This window comes from Tachysurus fulvidraco, chromosome 26 (genome assembly GCF_022655615.1).
Source record: "Tachysurus fulvidraco isolate hzauxx_2018 chromosome 26, HZAU_PFXX_2.0, whole genome shotgun sequence".
In the NCBI taxonomy this organism is placed as follows: Eukaryota; Metazoa; Chordata; class Actinopteri; order Siluriformes; family Bagridae; genus Tachysurus; species Tachysurus fulvidraco.
In genome coordinates, this window is record NC_062543.1 from 9,357,412 (window position 1) to 9,372,978 (window position 15,567).

The 15,567-nt window shown below is 35.9% G+C and overlaps 1 protein-coding gene across 6 annotated transcripts in view; it reads right to left on the reverse strand.

Moving 5' to 3' along the window:
* Positions 1-1,272: 1,272 nt before the first annotated feature.
* Positions 1,273-15,567, reverse strand: part of scai (suppressor of cancer cell invasion) — a 51,833-nt gene continuing 37,538 nt past the window's right edge. For all 6 annotated transcript variants that reach the window (XM_027167990.2, XM_027167991.2, XM_047809027.1 and 3 more), the window contains 7 exons: positions 13,783-13,861; positions 13,081-13,180; positions 12,857-12,938; positions 12,500-12,572; positions 10,777-10,950; positions 10,532-10,632; positions 1,273-3,535 (listed from right to left, as the gene is read on the reverse strand). In XM_027167990.2, the coding sequence (XP_027023791.1) occupies positions 3,389-3,535; positions 10,532-10,632; positions 10,777-10,950; positions 12,500-12,572; positions 12,857-12,938; positions 13,081-13,180; positions 13,783-13,861 (756 nt within the window). In that variant the 3' untranslated portion in view covers positions 1,273-3,388. The remainder of the gene's footprint in view (positions 3,536-10,531; positions 10,633-10,776; positions 10,951-12,499; positions 12,573-12,856; positions 12,939-13,080; positions 13,181-13,782; positions 13,862-15,567) is intronic.

Here is a 15,567-nt window from a genome sequence, read left to right on the forward strand (position 1 = left end):
CCTTGTTTCCCTGGTGTATTGTGATAAATTGATTGTTTACAAAATTAATATCTCAGAATGTCAAGTCTTGGTTTGGGCCCTGGGTTTTGCTTGTGAAGACTGCATTTGTTGTTAAAAACGATGTGTACCCAAGAAGAAGATCAGAGATCTGTCTATAGGAGAAAAGCAAGACATCAATTTGTGATGTTCTGAAAAAGAAATAAGCCAATGGTGTACTAACAAACAGGTCATCCTGTACAACCAAAGGGATATAACAGCAGCTGATGACAGAAATATTGAGACAATAGTGAGGAAATTAAAAAAACAATTGACAGTATCATGGCCAACAGCCTAAACGTGGCAGGGGTGAGAGTATCACAGCAGTAAGAATCGGATGGCCAGATTATGGAATTTAGCTTTTACTGCTATGGAAAGGCCAAAGCATGAAGAAAGAACACTTTTTTAAAAAGTTTTTTTAACTAGATATAAATATCAGTAAATGAAAGCCAAAAAACAGATCTGTCATATCATTTTCCTCTTTTTATGTCAAACCCAAATGTCTCTAGTGTATACAGAATGTGTTTATAGTGTAGATTCCAGAAATTCTGCCTAACTATGCTGCCAGAAAAGGCTTGCTCTGCTCAAACACAACTACTGCATCACATAAAGCACATGAAACATCAAGGGAAGTCTTGTATGTAAATGCTACATATATTATCATGGTCAAATTACTTAATTATATACAAGAGAGCATAATATTGGGGACTTGCGTTCCCTTAGGTAAAAATATGCTAGTCTATTTTGGTAACATGGCAGGTAAAACTTGTAGCTCCATCACTCAAACGGTGATCTCACATTACTAAAGAATTTGTAAACATATGGTCTATTCAGTAAAAGGAATGACAATCATCACACTCCATTCCAAGTCAGCATTGATGTGCCATGCAATATTATTTCAGACATGTCCCAACAAATGTCAACACATTGTCAGATTTCACTTTAGTAAAGTGCACTGCTTTCATCACCAGAACTGGTTTATACTTGTCAGATGGACAGGTAGATTCAAATACTCAACTACTGCTCCATTCATGAACAGTGCATACATTTTTAAATATGAAGCAGCTAACGTTTTTCACCCACATATTAAGTTCAACACATAAGTCAAATAGACAGATACACCTCTTCATCACAATTTCCTTATATACAATCAGGTACATATTTGTTAATAGACAATACTATTCATTTGAGCTGTTGGCCACATTATACTGGAGTTAAATAATAAACTACTGTATATTATTACTAAATAAATTTAATTATGGACTCAAAACACATATTTTCAGCTTTAATTTGATGAGATTCAAATCTAATGGGTGACAAGTATAGGCATTACAACATTATTTGTTATTTAAAATCCCCTCACATGAGTTGGTCAGATCATAATCACCCTCCAGTAAGTAGCGGTATCTGTGTAAAAGTAGAAACATTAAAAAGAAGTCTTCATCAAAGTAAAAACATAGAACCCTCTATTTTCATTTTTAAGATACCAGAATGATGCAAACCAATAGTAAGCCCCTAAAGATGAATATGGGACAATAGATCAAAAAAATTGTGCTTTTACTTCCTGATATTTACATTGTAAAACAAAGTAGAATAGAACATGGCATCTTTTTTTGGCAGATCATCCATTTTTTGTTAGCAACAGTACAGATAAAGCAAATGAAATAACATTTAATGTTTGGTAAAATATCACTTGCTTGTATTAGCTACATTAAGTTGGCAACCCACTGACATCACCATCAACTGCTGCATCTTTCTATGCTTATATTGAAATCTCTTTCAGTTATTTGTTTTTACTTTTTTCCTTCAGTTTCCTCTTTAGGAGGTTAAATGTATCCTTAAAATTTGGTGATTGACTTACCATGGTTTCCCCTCACAAAATCCATTGTTGTGCCTGGCAGTACGATTTGGGACACTGCTGCAGGATAAATTTCCTTCCAATTAGATGAATTTCTCTAGAAATTGTCAGGCAGAATGTAGCCGTAAATATATTCTGTTGCTAAATTTGTGAGCCTGTTAAAGAAGCAGTCATGCAAGCCCAAACTATGGCACTACCTCCACTGGGCTTGATTGAGGTTTTTTATATGTGTGTGTATATATATATATATATATATATATATATATATATATATATATATATATATATATATATATATCTATATCATGAGATCATCCTTACATTCTCCACACTTTGTTTGGCCTTTACATCCTTTTGATAGAGGTTAATCTTGGAGGTGGTGGTGTTGGTGGTTTTTTTTTTGTTTTGTTTTTTTTTTTTGTGTGTGTGTGTGTGTGTGTGTGTGTGTGTGTGTGTGTTTGGCCACACACTTACTAACAGCTATTTATTTGTCCACCTCACAGGTTTTGGAATCAGGGTGTAGGTAAAGGCTATATGGACCACACAATACTAAGACATGCAAAATTGTTAAATGTGAATTAGTTAAAATGCTACTATCAGAAAAAAAGGCATTTGGTTTTAAACCAGCTTCTGAAGGCCAGCTTTGATTTCACAGAACACATGACACCATATCACAAAGATTGTGAGCAAAATATATCAATAAACAAGTCAAGTTGATCAAAAGACATCTGAACATCAAAGGCAACAAATGGATGTGTGACCTGTGCTATTGACATAACGCATGACAATTACCATAGACAAAACAGGATATTATGGCTGTCAGTATATGATTGAGATACTCAGATAAACTACATCTTTATGGGATTTACTGGGAACTAGCAGGTATCAATAGTTTTATAACTTTGTCCAACTCCAGTGTTACATTAGCTAGTTACAATAGCATCTGTTTTGTATGTTTAATTTTTATTTTTTTTCTGTGTTAAATAATGCTTTGTTGTATTTAAAAAATGAAGCAGTTTTTAAAACATTCACTGGCAGTTTTGTTAGCAAATCTAAACATTGAGATACATATAATGTATTGTGAAAATAGCTTTGAATATTTCAGTTTAATATTTTAGTCCGGTGTCATTCAGTATTTCTTGATTGAGCTTAAGTGCTATATATTTCACTTCCTCTGCTCTCCCTTTCTAAAACTAACAGCTGCCTTTTAGGATTTTATGTCTCTGTAGCTATACAATAAGATGCAGGTATAAAACAATTCTCCAATCTTGTACTTTTGGAGCTATCTGACATGTAACTCTTGTCTTGTTTGAAAGTGGGGAAAAAAATGCTATCTGACCACAAAGATGAGACACTTCTTAAATTGTTAAAAACTATCTAATCTAAATCCATAAAGGTTAAGTTCAACTTCATTTTGGAGAAACTACAGACCCAATATGTATGTGCCCATATGAGTATGTAAGTCAGGCACAGTGCTAGAGTGCCACAATGCAGTCAGTAGTTATCCAGCATGCCATCAAAAAATAGGTTTTGCACATCCAGCATAGCTGCTAGTTCCATTATTTGCTTCTGCAGTAGGCTGCTCTCCACCATCTCCTGTTTGGGCAGCTGTGGGTACGATTCTGGAAAACTCTGTGCTTCCTGTTTTACAGAGAAAAGACAACCAAATTAAAACCAAGATTCACATTTTCATTATTTAGGTCACTCAAAACATCTTTGAAAAACAATTTTACTTAGATTTAACCTAGCGATGACTTACGGCTTAGCTAAGCATGGAGTAGGTCACATGGAGCTTCACTCCTACAGAGTTTGTTTCTCCATTATTTTTGGGCACGATTTGCTCACTTTTGGTAGCTTATAAGTTTTTCTAAACCTGTTTTGAACAAGAATTATTTTGATTTTCGGTGACTACAATGCAACCCAAGGTCAATAAAAGCGCAAACGCCTCTCAGCCTCACCTGCGGCCTGTTGCCAACGCTGCATCCCGCCTCGTGGTGAAACCTCGCCCTCGCTAGAGGCCACGTGGGCCGATGCCAGTGTCACTGCCCTCAGGACCGAACTTCTCTGCACCCTTCGTAAAGAAATTCCAGCAATATTTAAAGCTGAACTTCACGCAGCATTAGAAACCTCTCCTCGATTAAATCTGAGCTGCTAGCACTGAAAAATCTTTCCTCCAATATTGCCGCTATGCAGCAAAACTATACCGGACTCAAAGACACGCTGTAACAATGTCCGTATTGTCGGTGTGCTGAAGGAAACTCCAAATAATTTATCCACAGAGTATGTGTCAAAACTCTTGATGGAGGCATTCACACTTGAGAAGGAACCGCTTGTGGATCGTGCTCACCGGACCCTGGCTCCTAACCCAAGCCAGGTGAACGTCCGTGCACGATAGTGGCAAGGCTCCACTATTATACAGACTGTGCGAATATCCTCAAGAAAGCCAGGGAGCTACAGCAGATTAAACTACACAACATGACCATCTACATCTTCCCAGACTACACCGCTAAAACAGCACGAGCCCTCGCAGCTTTTAATGAGGTTCGACGCCAGCTATGGGATATCGAAGGAGTCCAGTTCGGCATCCTCCATCCAGCCAAGTTACGCATCACATACAAGGGAGTGCAGCGTGACTTCACTTCACCAGCTGAAGCTAAGGCGTTTATTAGCAAAATATTGTTCTGTGAAGTTCATTTCACTTTCATTTTTTGTTCACATCTATGTCTGTTTCATTTTGTCTGTGTGTCAGCATGTGTGCGTGCGCTTTTTTCCCTTTTCTTTTTATGGGGGTGGGAGGAATGACCTGTTTATGTGTAGCCTACTTCCAAACTAAAGTCTGTTAGCTATGGCCAGCACTCAAGGTCAAAAGTGTTGTGATTTGACTGGTATTCGATTTTTGAGTTGCAAGGTGAAAGGCTTGAATAGCCCCACTAATCGGTCCAAAATATTTACACACTTAAAGCGCCTGAAGAGTGATATAATATTTCTGCAGGAGACCCATTTGCGGGACAGGGACCATGTTAATCCATGGGTGGGAAACGTGTTTTACTCAACGTTTAATTCTAGAGCCAGAGGGGTAGCTATTCTGATCAATAAAAGAGTTCAGTTTACTCCTTCAAAGATACAGTAGTAGCTGACAAGAATGGGAGATACCTAATAGTTGTTGGCACTCTTTGTAATAACCCTGTATTTTTGGTCACTGTATATGCTCAGAATTTTTATAATCCGGGTTTTACAGACAAGTTGTGGAGTATCCTCCCTTTCCTAGATACCCATCTTTTAAAACTGACTGGTGATCTGAATTGTGTTATTGACCCTGCCTTAGATCGTTCAAACCCTCGAACCCTGACCCAGTCTTCTATGTCCAAATCCATGTAGGATTTTATGAGTAAGAATGGGTTTGTAGACCCTTGGACATTTTGTAACCCTAGTGCCAGGACATATTCCTTTTACCCTCAGGTGCACCAGTCTTTTTCATGTATTGATTATTTTTTTATTGACAATTCCCTAATCCATAAAGTCGCAATGTCTGATTATCATGCAATTGTTATTTCTTACCATTCACCACTTAGTGTTAATATTAAATTTGTGGGGCAGCCGCATTTTTCCTCACCCTGGAGGTTCAATTCTTTGTTGTTGTCGTACAAGGCATTTATTGTTTTTACTTTGTCTGCAATAGATGAATATATAGTCTTTAATAGGAGTGATGCGGTCTCATCTTCATTGTTGTGGGAATCTCTTAAAGCATATGTGTGGACAAATTATTTCATATTCTGTCCATTCCAATAAAGACCGCAAAGCTAAGCTTCAGGATCTGACTACAAACATTTATGATTTAGACAAGCAAATGGCTGCCAATCCAACCCCCAGCTTTCAAAAGAACGACTTAAGCTACAGACTGAATTTGACTTGCTTTCAACAACTGAAGTTGAGCGTCTCCTGTTGCGTTCCCGCGCAATTTATTATGAGCATGGTGATAAATCTAGTAGGCTTTTGGCCCACCAGTTAAAGCACCAGGCTGCTTCCCGTTTGATACCTCAAATTAAAGACAAGTATGGCAAAATGGTTTCTGAGCCTAAGGAAATAAATAATGTATTTAAAACTTTTTATTCATCTCTGTATAAGTCTGAATCTGTAGCTGATACATCTGATTTGGCTTCTTTTCTCAAAGATTTGGCAGTGCCTACCATTGAGCCCACCATGGCTGAACAAATACTGTAGATGCACCCCTAAAATTAGAAGAGGTTATGCATGCTATTAAAGCTATGCATAATAGTAAGGCACCAGGCACAGACGGGTTCCCTGTTGAATTTTTCAAGAAATGTATAGACCGTTTAGCTCCACTTCTTCTTTTAGTATACAATGAATCTTTAGAACATGGCTCTTTGCCTCCCACTTTTTCTCAGGCGGTTATCACGCCTCTCTTAAAGAACGATAAGGATCCTACATCTTGTGCCTCATATAGACCTATATCCCTTCTCAGTGTGGATGTAAAAATCTTGGCCAAGGTATTAGTGAGACGCCTTGAAAAAATTCTTCCTTCTATTATTTCAGAGGAACAGAATGGCTTCATTAAAGGACAGTAGTTATTTTTTAACGTTCGCACACTTTTGAATGTCATTCTGTCTAATCACTCTTTAACTAGTCCAGAAGTAGTCATCTCGCTTGATGCAGAGAAAGCTTTCAATCAGGTGGAGTGGGTCTATCTTTTTGCCGTCCTAAATAAGTTTAGCTTTGGGGACTGATTTATTTCATGGATTCGATTGTTGTACAATTCCCCTCAGGCTAAATGAGATTTCTTCTGACTATTTTACTTTGTCACGTGGCACTAGACAGGGCTGCCCCCTCTCTCCCTTACTTTTTGCTTTGGCCATTGAACCCTTTTCGTTAGCTTTGCAATCACTCACTTCATTTCATGGAGTATCCCCCTGTAATATTGGTCTAAAATTGTCACTGTATGCAGATGATCTCCTTCTATACAGTATGTTTCTGATCCTTTGGCAAGTGTTCCACCAATTTTATCTTTGTTGAAGAGATTTAGCTCTTTTGCAGGTTATAAAGTGAACTTACTTAAAAGTGAATGCTATAATACTAATTCTCTGGCTCTTACTCTGAAACAGTCTGACATTCCTTTCAAGTTCAGTCCTTCGGGTTTCAAATATTTAGAAGCCAACGTGACCCGGACTCTGCCTTCCTTATATTCGGCTAATTTCTCCCCATTGCTTAGCCAGATCAAGTCGGATTTTCAAAGGTGGGGTTCCCTCACTTTGTCTATAATTAGTATTAACGCCATTAAAATGAACATTTTGCCTCGGCTACTTTTTCTGTTTCAGTGTATCTCTGTATTTTTGCCCAAAATTTTGTCTGGCTTTACCTAATTTTTTGTTGTATTATTGGTCGGCTCACATTCACAAATTGACTTACTGGCTTCAATCACAAGAACTGCTATGGTGTAGGCTTGAGGACCAGTCCTGTATCTCCTCTTCCTTAAATGCTTTACTGACATCTTCCCTCCCAATTAACCCATCTTTTTTCACAAAGAATCCTGTGGTTCAGTCCAGCATTAAAATCTGGTCACAATTCAGGGATAATTACAAGTTGGCACTGTGCTTCGTCTCTCTTCCCTTCCCATCCTTCAGTGCCTAATATTCAACTTTGGGAAGAGCTTCTGTCTCTTAAGCCCAACAAGACATCTATTATATAAATAATATATAAACAGTTAATGGATTTAAACACCTATTCAACAGCTAAAATTCAGAGGTCTTGGGAACAGGAGCTAGGAATAACTTTTTCAGATCAGCGATGGGAAAAGGCATTATCATGTATTCGCTCCAGCACATCCTGTGCTCGTTTAATGGTCTCATTTATCCAAAATTTATCCACAGATAACCAATCAATGTGAGCGGTGTCATGGTACCCCATGTAATCTTGGTCACATGTTTTTCTCCTGCCTTGGACTTCACAATTCTGGAGCCAATATTCCTCAATTCTCTCCAAAGTTCTTAGAATTCAGGTTCATATGGAACCCTTCTTAGCTGTATTTGGACTCCCGGTTAACTCTGTGTTAACTGACCCTGCTCAGGCTGATATATTGACATTTACTTAACTTGTGGCTAGACGGTGCATTTAATTCTCTGGAAAGCCTCTAAAGCACCTTCAGTCTCTGTGTGGCTCCAGAATGTGATGTCATTGCTTAAGCAGTAATCCATGGTAATTCTGAAAAATTTCACCATAAATGGGGTTCTTTCATGGATTATTTTAAATCGCTACAAACTCTACCATGTGATTGATTCTGCCTCCCCCCTTTGTACCTTTTTTTAAAATTCTATCTATCTATCTATCTATCTATCTATCTATCTATCTATCTATCTATCTATCTATCTATCTATCTATCTATCTATCTATCTATCTATCTATCTATCTATCCATCTATCTATCTATCTATCTATCTATCTACCTATCTATCTATTGCGTGTGTTTTCTGTGTCCTGTATATGTGTCCTTTTTTTCCCCTCTGTTTTATTGTGTTTTAAAATAACAAAAATTTAAGGGGAATACCTGTAAACTGTTTGTACATGACTTTTGTGACTTCCTCAATAAAGAGATTGGGGAAAAAAAAAAAAGATTTAACCTAGCTGCACCGAATGATCGCAAGTCATAATTCAGAGTACAAAATCAATCCTAAATCTTTTAAACAAGCAGATATCAAACCCCTTTTTAAAAACCTGACCTCATCTGTCCAACTTTAGGCCAATATCCAACCACCACATTACTGTATTTACAAGATCCTAGAAAAGATTGTAATGCAGCAGTTATGCTCATGCCTACATAGGAATAACTTCATGAAATTTATCAGTCAGGATTTAGGCCTCATCATAGCATAGCTTAAAGCGGTAGATGACCTCCTACTGGTTCTGATCAGTGTTGGCTCTCCTTGATGGTGCTGCTTAATTTAGTGGAGCTTTTGACACCACTGTTCAAATTGTACTTGATAGGTTAGAAAGCAATGTTGGAGCTAAGAGAACAGCATTCTCAGGTCTTAATTTAATTGATTATTATCAGTTTAAATGATTTTTTTTTAAGCTTACAAAGTTTGGTATTCTGCAAGGTTCTGTTTTTGTCCTGCTTATTTCACTCCTTATGCATGCTACCTCTGGGTAAAAAAAATAAGTATGCTATGCTGTTGAGATTCACCATTTTAATAAAGTTGAGAAATGTGTAAATTAGACGCCTTAATTCAATTGATTGTTATCAGTTTAAATGATTTCTCTAAGCTTACAAAGTTTGCTCTCTCTCTCTCTCTCTCTCTCTCTCTTTCTCTCTCTCTCTCTCCCTCTCTCTGTCTCTGTCTCTGTCTCTCATAATTTGAACATGTAGATGGCTGTGGAACATTATGTTAAACATTTGATAACATCAAAATACAATAATTCTAAAACTATTAGCAATTCAGAAATTTAGCTACTGATCATATTACTAATTTACTCAGAAGCTCCTCGTTACACAACTGCATTTTTGACTATATAATTAACACTAATAGAAAGGAAATTATTCATAAACACATTATAAAGTGTCACCCAAATGAGAATGGAGTTTGTATTCTCTCAGGTTTTCTTTCTACCATTGTCTTAGCATTTTTTCTTGCCATCATTGCTTATGGCATGCTGTTAAGGATTAAGGATAAATATAAATTCAATTATTACAATTTATATTCTGAAATTCTATGTTCCTTTAAACATGCTTTGCAACAATGTAAAAATCCTTTTAGTTCTGTAAGTTATAGGGATGCTAGTCTTAGTCATAACATACACACACTGCCATCACAGATGGTCTTACTCAGACCCCATTTTTCCTGCTTCCAACACAACAATGTTGAGAATTGATTGTTCACTTGCTGCCTAATAATTCTCTTTAGCTATTCTGGTGGCACAAAATGGACCTACTAAAGGGGCTTTATAGTTAAGGTTAATCAGATTATGTATGCATATACAATTTATATTACATACATTTGGATGGACCTGAAGTAACATAGCCGCACTTGTCACTTATCACTGTCAGCTAATTTCACAACTCATGGAAGCTAATTTCACAACTCATGAAGTACACATTGTCTCACTTTATAAATAAAACAGTTGCCAAAACAGAGTAATTTGGTTTGATTCATTAGATACAGTATTTGGTTTAGTCTGGTATCTGGTGTATTTTTTTTTTTATTCATTACACACAGAAATACAGCTAAGGAAATTGTCTTTGACAAGTGCATGCAGAACCAAAATCACTAAAACCAGACTAAATAAATTATTAGATAATTAAATAACAATTTCAAAAATGTTTGCATATTAGGCAGCATTTATTTTTTGTGGTCCAAATATACCGAAAACATAGCATTTCTATGATTTTACAGCACAAGATTAAATGAAACAAAAGAACACCTTGTAGCTACAGATAAATGCTGAACACAGCCCATAAACATGCTATTTTTGTTCACTTTCTTTGAGTAAGGCCACATCGTTTAAATGCTTTCAGTTGTTTATTCTTACTTGCTGACTCTGTTTTTAATCTAGGCAAATGAATCTAACTAGTATATGAAAAAGCAGAAAGTGTGTTCACATGTATATCCAATCTGGAGTGCTGTCTTACCCGGAAAAGCTTGTGTAGTCGGAGAGTGGCACAGCAGAAAACAAACCTAATCATCAGTAGCCTCAAAAACTCATCACCGTAGAACTGCAAAAAAGCCTGATCTGGGATGAAAACAAAATAAGACATTAATTCATGCCCCCATTCTTGCATTTATCCACTTGCTTAAAGAACTTGTTCTAGGTTCTATTCCAGGTTAATACATAAAATTTGATAAGAAAATAGCAAGGTTAATGGTCTGTGGTTACCAATGGTTCGGGAGCTGGTGAGCATCTGACCGATGTCGTGAGAAACTTTGCGCACAAACTCTTGTGCCTTGTCCCATAAACCCTGCCGCATACTGGTCAGCCCACACACAGACAGAAAGCCCATTAAGGGATTGTAGAGAAAAAGAGTGAAGAGACTCCCATGCTGAGACTGGTCTACAATGAAAACAAGAACAATAGGTGCACAAGTTTCTTTTTAATTCTGTAAAAACCACAATGTCAAGATAATAATGAAGATTAAGTCCTCATCCTTATAGATACAGTCAGATAAAAAAATCTAATTTACACTATTTGAAATATATCCCAAATGACATCAATCATGTTTTATGTTTCCTTTGAATTGAATCATATAACTTACAAGTAATGTCTCAAAATCCAAATCCTTTAGCTATGGTCTAAAATGCAGACAAGAACATTAGCTGCATAAGTAGCTCTTATAAGTAGCAAGAAGAATCTGTTTTTACAAATTTAAGTTTACAGCACAACTACAGGGTCTTCGTTATTTCTGTCGCTAATGCCATCTTTACACTGCTTACTCACAAACCATTTGGTGGGTGAGTTTCATATATTTCATATTCCTTTAAATAATGGATATACTAATGCTCAATGCTCATATTCAAAGTTTGTGATATATTTGTAGAATCAAGCACTGATTTTCAGGATCACAGTTTTTGAGATCTTTATCCCAGGCCTTCTAGGCACTGTTGTATTTATATAGAGACAATTAAATATACCAGAAATAATTTCACAGCAATAAGGGTATTACTTAAGTATTACTAATGTTTAAGTAATACTGATACTATTACTAAAACTTTATTTAATTAATTGTACTTTTACAATTTTTATTTGTAAATAAAATATAGAATTTATTGTTTTATTTTCTCATATTATATGAGCTATTTAGTGTTGATTTAGTCACATAGAACAGAATCCCATTTAAGTCAGTTTCAGTTTAGTTTGTAATAGTGATGCTGTGATTTTTGTGGCTGGTGGGGCACTGACACTTTCATAGTTATATTTACAAGTATATGAATTCATTAGAGTAGCTTAAATTCACTATTCAAATGGCAGATTGCACACTGACTAATGGCTATTTATTACTTCCTGTTTTGAGTGGGAGTACAGATTTTTTTTCCATTTTTAAAATAAGCAGATTGCTGCAGCGCATTTAACTTTAGATATTTTAGCTGGCATATCTGTGGAGAAGAGCAACAGTAGAACAAGAATAAACCCATGGGCTCATGCACAACCCTTTAGTGAGGCAGAGATACTAGTTTTCTTGTGCTTTTTCAGAGCAGTTTTATGTGAGATCAGAGTCATGGATAAATGTAAGATTTTGTTTCTTTCTTTTTTTTTATTTCACTTGCCTTTCTTGACCACATGTCATATATTAGTTATATATACAGTTATATTATATATTATATCTGTATAATTAATAGTGTAATTAATTAAGAACATCAGCAAGTCTGTGAGACTACTGAAGAAACTGATTTTGAGGCATTAGTGAAACATATGGCACCAGGCATACCTTGGCTGATTACATACATGTGGGGAAATTAGATTTTAGATCTTTCACTTAAGCAGTTCTTAATGTTTATTTCAAATAAAAATTTCAAAATACATTGCTTGTTTAATATATGAAGCATACACACTATTAAAGAACAACAGAACACATGATAAATAATAATAACAAAAGCAGCAGAACCTTGCATGTTCTTTGGATACACGGTAGGGGAAAGTAGGCACACCAAAGGCTGGCCAAACAGATTACAGAAATTCTACAAACAGAGACAAAGAAAGATGACATATTAAAACCTGTTTAATAATATTAATAAATATTTTTAAAACATTTTTACATTTTTAAATGGCCACATGAAGGCCCTCTTCTGCAGCTGTTTGTATAAATATCCATAAATATAACAGTTAAAATAAAATATAACCTCCATAATCCCTAAAAATTTTTTTGAAATTATACTATTATACTAAAAATATGTAGAACATCTGTTTAAATGAACTATGTAAGCGATTGCCCTTGTGTGTGTATTAATAAAATTAAATTTACCTTGTAGGCCATGCTGTTGGATGAGTCCACAATAATAAACAAGGGCTTCCTGGTAAAGGGGTACAGGTCTCCAGGATGAAGGCTAATGTTTGTGTATATATATGTATATGAAAACAATAGCATTACGGCATAAAAAATGTTAAACATTATTGCTGTTTCCCAGCAAAAATATGTGCTAAGGATTTCATGTTGTGTAACCAGTGATTAAGTGATATACTGTTTACCAGTGCATCTCTTTCTGCGCCTGGTTTCTCTTTTGCACTGCCTCGCCATTTACTACATCACGATTTGTGTTGGTTAAAACTCCTCCAAAGTCATAGGGTCCTGAGAAGATCACAAAGAGTGCAGATATTAATACATACTTTCAGCCTAAATCTTATTCCTGTGGCTCATGAGACCTTAATTTCAGAGCAACATTTTGAGAGTTTTTTGTGTCACAAAAAGGGATTCGTCTCTGAAGAGTTTAAGACTCTGACCTCATTAATAGGCTAGAACAGCAAAATACTTCATAACATTGTCTAGTGAGGGAGGTATGGTGTGTTTGTGGTGTGGCTGACTGGCTAGCTAGACAGAGCAACTTGATGACAGTTAACACATTAAAGGCACGGTGCACAAGGTTTCAAAGATGCTTCAGAAAACTGAGTCGGGCCGACTAACAAAACAAACATGTAGCCAATTAGCAGAAAGGGGTGTGTCTTCTCAATATGCGGCGGAGAGTGTTCAGTGCACATGCGCTGACATTAACCTCCATGAGCTTTCTGCATCACTGGGTTACAGAGAAACATTACTCCATTTACTTTGTATCTTACTATTTACTTAGAATGTGTGAAACAGTGAAATTATTCCACAAGCAATAATTAAAATAAAGGGCTATTTAGAGACAGCAACAAACACAGCATAGGGGAAAAAAAGTTGAGTGAACATGCCTTCATATTCCACGCGTCCAGTGGGAAAGACCCCAGTAGCTGACAGATATACCAGGAGAACACTATTGGCAGGGAGCTCCTGTTAAATAAATAAACAATTACCACATTAGTGTCAGGACTCAGCCCGGACTTTTGGCCATGTGCATTTGTTCCGTGTCACGTGTCTGCCCCGCCTTTGGGGAGGGGAAAATGTCTAATATAAAATTTTAGACATTATTATTCAATGTATTTAAACACTAGCTCAGTTAAGTATTTCAAATTCAAATAATAAAAAAGAAATTTAGCAAAAGTTAGCACTTCCAACTGTTTCACAGTTGGTATAAGGTTCTTTGCTGTATTTGGTTTATGATAAACATGCTCATGTTATAGTGTCCAAAAAATTCAATTTTAGACTCATTTGTCTAATTCACATTATTCCAGATGTCTTTGCCTTTATCTGTTTATCTCTGATTGTAAATTCATGCACTCTGAAATCAACTGTAGCAAGAGCTTGCTTTAGATCTTGTGATGATATTTTATGGATTTTGGAGATTCTTTAAGCACCTTGCAATCTGCTCTTGGGGTAAATATGCATGGACTGCCTGACCTAGCCATATTGGCAGTTGATTTAAATGTTCTCCACATGCAAATGATTTTCTGGGCAGTGGAATGGCTGATTACAAATTCTTTTGAGATCTTTTTATATCCCTTACCAGACTCATAAGCATCAACAATCTGCTTTCTGAAGGCCTCAGAGAGCTCTTTGGATCTCACCATGGTGATAATTGACTTCAATAATTAAGAGCGGGCCAAACTAAATATCCGTGGTTTAATTAAGGCAAGCCTTCTTCAAAATGCTCTGTAACAATGTTCTAATAATTCACACCTTATGTGATACACCTAGGTAATTTTATCAATTTTAAGTACAAATAAATATGGCGGTGTCCTTACTTTCCCCCCCACAAGAAATTAGATATATTTTCTATTACATTTTACAGATTATTTAATTCATTGGTTTTATTTGTTTAGTTATCTTACTTCAATCTTCCTATATTGTTAAAATGAAGATACAATGCCCATTTGTTTTACCATTAAAAAAAAAAAAACACAGGCTTTCATGGGGTGCATGGGGTGATTTTTTCACATGACTGTAAATATGGTTGAAATGACAATAAAAGCTTCTTGATATGAGGAGAGGAAGGACTGTATTGTGTTCAAAGATATTGCATATTACTTAGGTCAGTATGAGTGTACTGCCACACCACATTACTACTTACCAACTTATCACATTTACCAACATACATACAGGAAATAATTAATCTATTATAATGACAACTCCCTGAAACAGTGATCAGTGAAATATTACATGGTCAAATTGTAATGATTTAAATTGCCCAATGTTTCCATGGCAATAAGCTGTGCTCTCTGGGTGGGAAGGATTTTATATTCTTAAATAAAATAGCAGCTGTATAAAATGGGTGGGTTTTTGGGGCGCATGTTAAAAAGCTGGTTTGGAAGTATTCAGATCAATTTCTAACGTTAACTGTGTTACAAATTTTATTTAAATGTGATTAAACTGACTGGTTGTCACAGCCTACACAAGATTTTATAATAAAAAAACCTTTCATTTATGTAAAAATTTCATTTCATTTCATTTCATTTGAACCCTTTATTCAATACTCAGGACTAACTTTGGCAGCAATTATAGCCTTGAATTTTTTTTCTTAGAAAGACCGTTGAAGCTTTACTCCCATTTCATACTCTCAAATTCAATCACACTGAATGGAGAACACCTGTAAACTGTCT